The sequence below is a fragment of the Lipotes vexillifer genome, unplaced genomic scaffold, assembly GCF_000442215.2.
Source record: "Lipotes vexillifer unplaced genomic scaffold, Lipotes_vexillifer_v1.1 scaffold25, whole genome shotgun sequence".
Classification (NCBI taxonomy): Eukaryota; Metazoa; Chordata; class Mammalia; order Artiodactyla; family Lipotidae; genus Lipotes; species Lipotes vexillifer.
Window position 1 is genome coordinate 332510 of NW_006792881.1, and position 11913 is coordinate 344422.

Consider the following 11913-nt stretch of genomic DNA (forward strand, 5'->3'; position numbering starts at 1 on the left):
AAAAAAAAAAAAAAAAACAGAAACAGAGTTACAGACATAGGAAACAAACAAGTGGTTGCCGGAGGGGAGGGAGAAGGGGAAGGGGATGGAGATAGGAAAGAAGTAGGTGCAGGAGATTAAGAGGTACAAACTTGCAGTTACAAAAAAAATTTATTCCTAGGTATTTTATTCTTTTGATGCAATTATAAATGGACTGTTGTCTTAATTTCTCTTTCTGATAGTTTGTTATTATAGAGTATAGGGTTTTCTATATACAATATCACATCATCTGCAAATAGTACCAGTTTTACTTCTTCCTCTCCAATTTGGATGCCTTTTATTTCATTTTCTTAACTAAAGTGCTCTGGCTAGGACTTCCAATACTATGTTGAATACAAGTGGTGAGAGTGGGCAACCTTGTCATTTTCCTGATCTTAGAGGAAATACCTTCAGTTCTTCACCACTGAGTATGTTGTTAGCTGTGGGCCTCTCATATATGGCCCTTATTATGTTGAGGTAGGTTCCCTCCATAAGCACTTTGTTTCCCACTTTGTTTAGTTCTTTAATCATAATTTCCTTCAGTCCTTTGAACATATATATAAAATGGTTACTTTGATATCTTTGTTAAACCTGACATGTCGTTGATCTCACGGGCCATTTCTGTCATGTCCCCCCTCCCACCACCCTACACATGGGTCAGAATTTCTTGTGATTTTTTTGTTTTTTTTATATCGCCTAATTCTTGTTGAAAACTGGACATTTTAGATAACACTGCAGCAATTCTGGGTACTGATCCTCTACCCCACACCCCAGGGCTTGTTATTATTATTTGCATATTTGCTTAGTGAATGGCTGGATGACTTTAGTGAAGTTAATCCTACCTCCTGTTCAATTGTGAAGTCTTTGATATTGCTCCTCAGGGAGTGCAGCCCTGTGAGTGCCCACAGTTATGATGGGATGGCAGTGGTTTTGGCAAGGTTCTCTTTGTTAAATGCTCACACCCAGCTGGTTGCTCTACATTTTCAACAATGACCTGGGACCTAAATTGCTCCAGAGTGATCCAATTAAATTTGGGCTCCTTTGAAAGAACAGTTTTGGAGGTCAGTGTTTGAGATTTGTTTTGACCCCAGGAGGGCTCTTCTCTGCTATTTCTTTCCCTGGTTCTCTCTGTTAATCTACCTGGCCTGCAGTTCAGCTGAGACCTCTAAGGATTTTACCAATTGCCTCTAGTAACTTTCACCACCACCTCCACTGTTTTTTTTTTTTTTTTTTTGGCGGTACGCGGGCCTCTCACTGTTGTGGCCTCTCCCGTTGCAGAGCACAGGGCTCCGGATGCGCAGGCCCAGTGGCCATGGCTCACGGGCCCAGCCGATCCGCGGCATGTGGGATCTTCCCGGACCGGGGCACGAACCCGTGTCCCCTGCATTGGCAGGCGGACTCTCAACCACTGCGCCACCAGGGAAGCCCCTCCACTGTTTTTTGAGGAACATCTTAAGCTTCAGTGTGTCCACACTATGTGCAAATGAAGTCACTTCCTTTGGTAAGAGATCTAGAGCTTTTTTTTTTTTAATGGTCTGCTTCTCCCAGTGGGCAGAATCTCTGAGCCAGAGCGCTGGAACTGGGGTGTAAGACAATGGCGCACTTCTGAGTAACACCTATGTTTCAGGACATGTGTTTGGTAGAGGGGGAGCAGTAAACTCAGGCCTTCTTGGCTTGCCACTCCCACTGTGGAACATCCATAGACAAGAGGAATCAGGCCCCGCTATTGTCAGTGGCACCAGGCCCAGGTAAAGCCTCCATCCAACAAGTTGTGGGTGGCCAGAAGGGAGTTCCAACCTCTTGATTACACATGCCCAGAACCAAGCCTCACAATAGGCAGGTGGGAGTAAGATGAGAAATGCTGAAGTCCTTCCTCTTCTGGGAAAACAGTCCTCCAGCTGGGAGCTGAGGGGAGAGGGAGCCCTGTGTTCTTGGCCATACCAGTCTGAGTGGAGTTTCTGTCTTGCTGAGCTGGGAGGCAATGGGTCTTGGTTCAAATGATGTAGTCTCTAACTGTTCTTAGGTTTCAGAAGATTTTCTTTAATAAATGTTTATTTGCTATATGCCCTTAGGACCATTTCTAAGACTTTAAATGGTTGTTTTTTAAAAATAACTTTCATCATTTTCATTGGGAAGCACATGTGCAGTAACACCACATGTGGAACCCACAATAAGCTCATAACACTGGATCTTTCATACTGTGCACACTCAATGACATTTTAAATGCAATGAGAACAAGTACTAAATCTTAAAAAAGGCATTCCTTATTTAGAGTCTCTGAATTTTCACAAGGCAGACTTGCTTACAAATTACAAATTTTTCTTCTAGGATTCAAATCCAAAGTAATAATTCATACACTTGAATTTGCCATATAAATACAACCCATTTAGTCAAATATGCTATAGCAAATTACATTTACTGGACTATCTTATAGCTCAGTTACTGCATAATAGCTACACGACATTCTTTATTGGCTCCTATTAGCTTTGCAAAAGTAAATAATCAGTTATTCTAGGACTGGATTATGTTGGCCATAAAGTCATGATTACAAATACCTTAATACTATAATTAATATATTTATACCTAGAATGTTATCTCTATCACTTAGGTTAAATACTTTATAACTGATTTCTATTCTTTAAGGTTAATATACGAAAATGTTTAAGAACACATTTTTAACCTTACCATATTAGGATCATACCCCAGAGAAAACAAGTATGGTTTTTCTTGTAAAATTGCTTCCTTCCACTTTTCATCAGATACCAAACCAATGTACCAGTCACTTTCATATTCTTCTAGGCAGTTAGTCAGCTCTTTAAAGTCTTCTATTGGACCTAAACTCGCTTTATCAATCATTAGTTTCAGAGTATACCTAAAAAAGGGAGAAACAAAGAATTTTAGAATTTTTAAAATCAACTTTATAGATGAAATAGATTTTTAAAGACACTGAACTGAAATCATACATATTTCAGAAAAAAAGATCTGGGAGAAAGGATAAGAGTTAAAGCAAAACAATACAGTAAGCCATACAAAAAATAGGTTCTCCACATAAACAAAAAGAAAGTACAAATTTAAATGTGCTCCCGATATAATCAGAGTACATACCAAGCATTTTTCATTTTTTGGAAAGTGATTATTTTTTAAAACTAGAAATGAAAGAGCATCTCCTAGGTTATAAAAAAATCAACATTTTTTGGCCAATGTTACAACTTGTATGTAATCAAAATGAATTACCTGAAAGCTTTTAGGGCTAGTTGGAACAGTTCTGGCTTTTCTGCGAGCCAATCCAAGGCAAGAGACCAAGGGAAAACACCACTGTAGACTCTCAATATATGACCAGGACTAGGAATCATATTGTCTACTCCAAACAAACTAAAATAACAAGTCATTACTGCATGAACATAAAAGTCTTTTAAAACTCTGTCCTTTGCAATTTCTTCCACTACATTTGATGCATTTTCTTCTGAATGAAAACATTCCAACTGCCTTAAAACAAAGTGGTACCAGTCTTCTGGAAATAATGAGCTCATCTCCTTCACTTTGGAATTAGGCAAGCAATTAGATATCCACTCTTCAGGTAAGCTTAACAAGTGAGAATGAGAACAACTGAACTCCATGAGAGGGATGTATGCCACGGCTTCTTGTTTTCCTTTGTCAGTAGCAGGGTATCCCAATGCAATTGCTTGGTAAAGACTATTTTCAGTAACTGTGCCTGTAGAATGTTTACTGACCCTCTGTGATTCCACTGATCCTGGAATAGGCAAATTTATACCTGGCAAAACTTTCAACTGATCTTTTTCTTCTTTTCCTTTTTTGATAGTTGGCTCTTCACCAAAAACATCATCAGACCAGTCATCCAAATTTTCTGAATTTAAACTATCTGTGTCTTCTGGGGATTTGGTTTGTGGTGAAGTATTCAAAGGAGGCAGGATTATTAGAGATGCTTTCCCTTTATTTTCAGTTTTGTGAACATTTTCCTGCATGTTGGACCTTCTGGAACAGTACTGAAGAAGTATCCACACAAGTACTTTAACAAGGTCACCTTTAAATTCTTTTAAGTTGTCATGGGAATCAATTATGCCAGACAGGACATTCCTGGCATCAGAATAGAGTTTCACAGGCAAAACAGTACAGGGTGTCAAGACATTTCCAAAGTGTTCATTAATGGAACATACTCTTGCATATTCTTCTTGTTCAAAGGCACCTTCAAAAACTTCGTCAACTCTTTGAGCTTCAGCAGTATGACAGGATGTCTCTTGCAATTCTAACCCCTAAAGAGGAAATAAGAAAATACTTGAGTTTATGATCACTTATTACACAGAGATAAGTAACTAGTTTTGTAAATGCTCATGGATTGGATTCTCAAAAATATGTAAAATGCAAAAAAGTCTTTAACCCACGAGCTACACCTTAATTCAAACTTAATAACACTTAATACATTTGATGTTGGATACAGATATGAAAAATAATGCTATATTTTTAAAGAAATTTTAGAAATTCCACTGGAAATTAGCAAAACAATTTTAATGAGTATGACCATAATTTTAAGGCTGTACGTCAAGGTCGAATCACACTTATTAAAAACTTTAAAAAATTATACAAATTTGGGGGGGGAGCAAAATTGGAACTACACAATATGCACATTAGCTTTGTATCCTTTCCAGCCTACTTTATATGAGAGCAGTATTCTACTATATGGATATGCCATAATTTAACTAACTATTCCTTTGTTCCAGTTAAAAAAATTATAATAACGTAATAATAATACAGATTTATGTATTTATTACCTATCACCTCCAACTACAATATAAACTCCACAGAGCAGCTCTCTTTTGGTTACTACTATATCCTCAGTGCCTAAACTAGTACTTGGCACATAATGAGGGATGCAACAAATACATGCTGAAAGAATGAATATTATGAATATGTCTTTGTATAAATTTTAAACCCATTTTGATTACTTCGCTAGAAGGAATCACTTGAAGAGGATACATCAGGTCACTGTTTACTATTATTATTAATTATTGCTTATTTATTTATACGTCTTTACAAAACTACCAGTGATTTTAATAAAAGGCAATGCTGTTAGGTTGTATTATGATCCAGGGAAAGAACACGGAATGTGATACCAGAATCTGCTTTTAAATCATGGCTCTGCCAGATGCTAGTACACAATCTTGAGGAGGTCACTTACCCCCTGAGATTCCTTTTGCTTCTCTTTCAAAGAAAAATAACCCTGGCACATAGGGTTGTGAAGAGAAAAGCAAGTAATGAAAGTGCCTTGTCAAATTTAAAGTGTTATATAAATGTTAGTAGATGGTATATCTAAGCAAGCTTGTGTCCAGAAAAGTGAAAAAGAAAAAAAGACTGCCACCAAAAAGTATATCTTTATATCATATATTTCATGGAGCACAAAAGATCAATAAAAGGACCCACATTATTAGGTATTATAAAACTGTACCATTAAAAAAAATAGAACTAAATTAAGCAATGAAAATGTCCTCCATATTCTGCATGATTTTTTGCCTTCTCCTACTTGTACATGTTAGACTAGAGCAGTAGTTCTCAAACTTTAGGTGAGTCAGAATCACTGGAAGGCTTGTTAAAACACAGACTGCTGGGCACTCCCCCAGAGTTTCTGATTCAGTAGGTCTGGGGTGAGGCCTAAGAATTTCCATTTCTAAAAAGTTCCCAGGACATGTTAAAATTACTAATCTGGAGAACTGCATTTTGAGAACCACTGGACTAAAGGAACAGCTTTTTAGTCACCAGCAATTTTATCCAATCCACATTAAGACAAAAAAATTCATTCATTCACTACTCATTCAACAAATATTTATTAAGGGCCTACTATGTGCCAGGCCCTGTTCCAGGTGCTCAGGATATATTCTCCAAATAAAAACAGAGATCCTTGCTCTTGCAACACTTATATTAGAGAGTGGAGGAACACAGGTAATCAACAATAAAATTAATAAGTAAATTACATAGTTTGCTAGAAGGTATAAGTGTTATGAAAATAGAGAAAAAGTAAAGCAAGCAAGGAGGATTGGAAGTGCAGGCAGGAATGGGAGTGGGTATTCAATTTTAAATAGGATGCCCACAGTAGACCTCATTGGGAAGGTGACATTTGAGCAAAGCCTTAAAGGTGGTGATGGAGTTAGCTGTGTGGCTGTCTGAAGAAGAGTGCTCCAGGCAGAGGGAACAGCCAGTATGCCGGAGTAGGGTGAGATGGTTAAAGGAGCAGATGAGACCAAATAGGGAGCCTGACCCGTTAGGGCCTTGGCTTTTACTCTGAACAAAAGAAGATATTCACTGTAGGATTTTGAGTAGGGAAGTGACATGATCTGACTTAGATTTTAAAGATCATTCTGGTTGATAATAGGCTGTAGGGGGCCAGAGGCAGAAGCGGAGAGACCAATTAGGAAGCGATTGCAGCTATCCAGGAAAGAAATGAAGGTGGCTGAAAGTAGGGTGGTGAGAAGTGGTGGGATACAGGATATGACTTAAAGGCAGAGCCAACAGGATTTCTTGTTGGATTGGATATGTGGTATAGAAGTAAACAAGGAGTCAAATATCACTGGACTAAAGCCCAAATGTTTTTGATCTGAGCCACTAGAGGATGGAGTTGTCAGCAAGGACTGGGGCAGTCTGATATTAACAGGTCAAGGAAAGAGAAGGAACCATCAAAGGAGACTGTCAAGGATTAATCCGTGAAACAAGTGAAGAGATGAACTCTGTCAAATTCTGCTGACAGGTCAAGAACGGGTCTGAGAATCAATTCTTGGATTTAGCAATGCCACAGCCACTGGAGACCTTGACAACAGCGGTTTCTACTAGAGTAACAGGTAATAGGGTCAAAAACCTAGAGTAAGTTGAAGAGAAAAATGGAAGAAATGAAATTGGAGACATGATTATAAGTGACTCATTTTGCTCTGAAAAGAGAAAAACAGTATTAGCAGGTAAGGGCAGTGGGGTCAAAAGAAGTTTTTTATATTAAGTTGAGAATGCTTATATGATATAGGAGTGAAGAAAATATTACTGAGTCACCTTTTTGAGATGCTCAACTAGATAGGGATAAAAAGAATAAGACTGGATAAAAAAGGGGCAAGTGTATTTTGTTACTATGCTCTATCATACAGTCAACACTAGTCTGTCTATCAATATGTGCATATTGAAATACACTTTAACAATCCTAAGTGTTTTCACAAGTAAAAAAATACTCTTCCAAAGTGAGCTGTTAATTCTTTGATGTGTGCATAACAAAATTTTTACACATGTACTAGAGAGGTTTCAAATGCACATTGACCTTAATGTTAATACAGCAATAAGTATAGCCACATTCTAGAATCATTATCCATATTAAACGATCCTGAAAACGGCCCAAGTAATGAGACCCAGGTAAGAGGAGACCTAAAACAAATTAGAAAAAAAAAGTAAGTAATTGTTAAAGCTTGTTTTATTTTGCCACGTGAATCTTTAAAATTAATAACACACTTGGAACTAATTAATAATTCTTTCTACCCTCTTTTTAGGTCAAGAATACAAACAACTATCCATTGCATATCAGGAGGCATTAAATTAAGCTCTTTACAGGAACAGTTGGAAGAGAAAATCTACCGGTGATAATTTATAAGAATTAAGAATATATTTTCCAGAAAAACAACAAATTAGAACCTGTTATGTAAAACCCTAAATACATATTAAATATATTAGGAAAATATATTAAATATATAAAAGCCAACTTCACATTAATGATTTAAAACATTTTGGACATTTTTATATACATGCCTATAAATGTGTGGTGTTAAAAATTTACATAAAATGCTATCTACCACACTGTACAAATACTCTTAAAACTTAGTTTTTCTCTCAACATTGTCTCTGAGACATTATATATTGACTACAAAGCTCCTTCACTGTAACTATACTGAGAATCCATTGTATGAATATAGCTGAATTTAAATATTCATTTCCCTGATAACAAACATTTCAGATGTTTCCCAATTTTTCACTATTATAAATAATGCTGTATAAATTATCTTTGTACAAGTCTGCTTGTACAATGTATTACATAGAAAGTTAACATAGCAGAAATAACTGCTGTCTGTTGAAAGGCCTGCTTACAAAGTTGGCCCTTGGCTGGAAACTGGGAACTTGTATTTCAAAAAAGCTCTCACCACCCTAACTGATAAACAGTCTCGCATTGTGCCTAAACTGTCTGTGCAAAGAATACAGTTTACACTGAGCACTTGCTTTCCTTCTGGGAGTCTGAAATTTTGGTATTTGGTAGGCAGCGGGTGCCTATATGACCAGCCCTCAATATAAGCCTTAGGCATTGAGTCTCAAATAAGCTTCCCCAGTAGTCAAAATATCACACATACTGTCACAACAAGGCGCTGGGGAATTAAGCATGTTCTGTGTAACTCCACTGGGACAGGATGCCTGGAAGCTTTCACCCAGTCTCTCACCCCATGTGACTTTTCCTTTGCTATATTTGTTCTGCATCCTTTTGCTATACTAAATCTTAGCTATGAGCACAACTATATGGTGTCCTATGTGTCCTCCTAGAAAATCATCAAATTTGGGAATGGTCTTGGGGACCCTCAAGACACACGTCCAAGAGTTTCTCTAGAATTGCAATCACTGGATCATGGAATCTAAAACTGGAATCCCTAGGCCATGGGATATGTACATCTTTACTACAGACTATTAAGTTTACTCTTCAAGGTAGCTGTATGAATTTACACATTCCCTTTCAACAGGGTTTGAGAGTTCCTGTTCCCCACTCCCTAGCCAATACTTGTTAATGTCAGACTTTTTTTACATTTTTGTCAATCAGATGTGTGTGAAATGTTACCTCACTGTTTTCTGTTTTTCTCCCAGGAAATACTTTACAACACACTTACTGGTTGAATATAATTGATTTGATAATAATGTATAATTTCTACCTTATTACTAAGGTATTTATTATTTCAGATGTGAGTTTAACCTTACAGGCATTTTAAAAAGTGGCATTGCACTATACAATAAAAATTAATTGGAACTGTATGAAAGTATTAAAAGTGTAGAATATTTCCTATAAGGAAAATGATTATTCATTAAAAATTTGTATTACAAAAATAAAAATTTTCCTAAATTATCTCACATAATAGATAATTAGAAAAGTTCAACCCAAATAAACACTTCATTAAAATTCTAATTTTAAATTGCTACTCTCTGCCAGGGGAGTCAGTCTGCTAGGAAGTCACTGGACATACCTAAAACAAGTTCAGGGGCTAACCATACAGTAGGAGACAATACACTATTGTCATTGGCTTGTACTTTATCTAAAAACCAACCTTGAGAAGTACAATATAGCTGAATTTACAGTTAGTGTATGATGAAATTATAAAATTATCAAAAAATTATAATATTAGCTCATTCTCATCAAAAATCTTGCTAACATTCGTATAGCACTTCATTTTGGGAGGTTACCCGATCACTGACCAAAGCTTTTATGTTACCTTACCCTCTAACCTTGCCAGACAAGTTGCTAGACATTAACTAATAAGATACAAGCAAACTCCTTTAGGCTCTTCAATCTGATATTTATATAATGCTAGTTTTTACTCTTTATGGGCCTAAGCTGTTACATCTACTAGACATGAACTCATTAAAATTCATGAAAATTTTGGGATAAGGTGTTTTCATGTTTCATGGGGGACTATAACTTGATTTCAGTCAAGAAAATGTTTCTTAAAAATTGTCAAATCACCTAAATGAAATTTTCACTTGATATTTTTATTTTATAACTTTATTTCCCTCAAAATAAGGAGTAGGAGATATACTTCTTCATATTTAGTCTTTCTGCCTGCACATCAAAGTATTAGAATCTGTATAACAGCTGGATCAAAAGACTGTTTTTCTGTGTGTTCATTTTTTTGTACTTTAAATACATTTGTGAGGATTTCTTAAGCACAACCCATTTACTTACCTAAACTTCCAGCTGCCATTGCAGACTGCAGAGCAGTGTTCAAACTCGGGACCATCTGGTAGTAGTACACTGTATCAGCACACACACAGGCTGTGGTACCCACAACTCCTGGCCAACTCTGAATAGGTCGAGGAAACCCCACCAAGAACAAAGGAAGGGTGAAGAGGGGGAGTAAGGGAGAAGAGAGTAGTGCAGAAAAAACTATGAAGACCAACACGAATGGAGAGAAGACAATGTTGAGTACACATAAAGTGGTGGTTGATTTTCTACGTTTTTTCTCTGTCCATGATGCCAAGAGTACGGTCACAGCAAACTGCAATTTAGAGATGAATTGAATCAGACGATCACGCATGATACCAACCTGCAGAGACATAAAAATGAAGTTTTTCTTCTTAAATACCTTTCATAAATTTTCAAGATCATATAAGAAAAACCGTATAATTTTATTACTGCTCCAATATTTTTGAGGAAATAGCCCTTATATGAGATCCTTTGTTATAATTTTCTCCAATCTCACAATTAATAAATGAGACATTTTTAAGTTTCAGCTCTCTTAAAAAAATGTAGTACTAAAGAGAACACAGTGCTATGTCTATCTATCTTAAGGTTGATTAAGCCTTGCTTTACATGCTTGTTAAGTCATGAGAACTAGCAGTAGTAAACAGTTAAGCAACTATCCTTAATTTATCCTTATTTTAGAGAATATTTTACAGATTAAGAAACAGACATCATGCCATAAGACAAACCTCAAAAGACTGAAATCATACTAAGTATATTCATATGAATCATGAAAAGTATATTCTTCAATCAAAACTGAATTAAATCAACAATAGAAAGAAATCTGGAAATTAAAAGACAAATTCCTAAATAACCAACAGGTCAAAGAAGAAATCACAAGATAAACAAAAAAACATTTTCAGATGAATGAAACACACACCAAAACTTGTGATACAGCAAACCCAGTCCTCAGAGGGAAATTTATAGCTACAAATGAAAGAGCAGAAAGATCTTAAACCAATAACCTAATCTTCCACTTTAGGAAACTAGAAAACAAAGAGCAACTAAATCTCAAGTAAGCAGAGGTAAGGAAATAATAAAGATTGGAGTGGAAATTAATAAAACAGAGAATAGAAAAATAATAGAGAAAAATCAATGAAACCAAAAGCTGTTTTTTTGAGATCAGCAAAACTGACAAACCTTTAGCTAGACTGACCAAGAAAAATACACAGAAGACTCAAATTACTAAAATCAGGAAGGAAAGAGATAACATTGCCAGCAATCTTACAGAACAAAATTAAAAGAATTATAAGAGAATATTATGAACAACGGTATGCCAATAAATTAGATCACTTAGATGAAACTGACAACTTCCTAGAAAAAGACATAAATTACTGAAACCAACTCAAGAAGAAATAGAAAATCTGAATATACCTATAACAAGTAGAGCAACTGAACTAACAATTTAAAAGCTACCCAAAGAGAAAAGCTGAGGCCCAGATGGCTTCCATACTACAAAATACTACATAGTAAAGAATATTTTAAGACACATACTGAATACTACAAACATTCAAGATTATTGATATGAAATTCCCAACTCATTCTATGAGGTCACTGCTATTCTGATATCTAAATGAAAGATATGAAAAGAAAGCCACAAATATATACATCAGACAAAAATTCTCAACAAAACACTAGCCAACTGAATCCTGCAACATAAAGACAAGACTATACACCAAGACTGAGTGAGATTTATTACAGGAATGCAAGATTGGTTTAACAACTGAAAATCAATATATTACACCATGTTAGTAGATTAAAGAACCAAAACCACATGACTATTTCAATAGACACAGAAGAGGCAAAATCCAACACCCTCCAGGATAAAAAAGTTTAACTAGGAATAGAAGGGAACTAAAAGCAGG

General features: G+C 36.0%; 1 protein-coding gene across 1 annotated transcript in view; it reads right to left on the bottom strand.

The window, feature by feature from the left end:
- Nucleotides 1–11913, bottom strand: part of PCNX4 (pecanex 4) — a 33314-nt gene that overhangs the window by 11225 nt on the left and 10176 nt on the right. The window contains exons 6-9 of the mRNA XM_007466034.1: nucleotides 9992–10352; nucleotides 7325–7428; nucleotides 3253–4289; nucleotides 2704–2890 (exon numbers count right to left, since the gene is read on the bottom strand). Coding sequence (XP_007466096.1) covers nucleotides 2704–2890; nucleotides 3253–4289; nucleotides 7325–7428; nucleotides 9992–10352 — 1689 coding nt within the window. The remainder of the gene's footprint in view (nucleotides 1–2703; nucleotides 2891–3252; nucleotides 4290–7324; nucleotides 7429–9991; nucleotides 10353–11913) is intronic.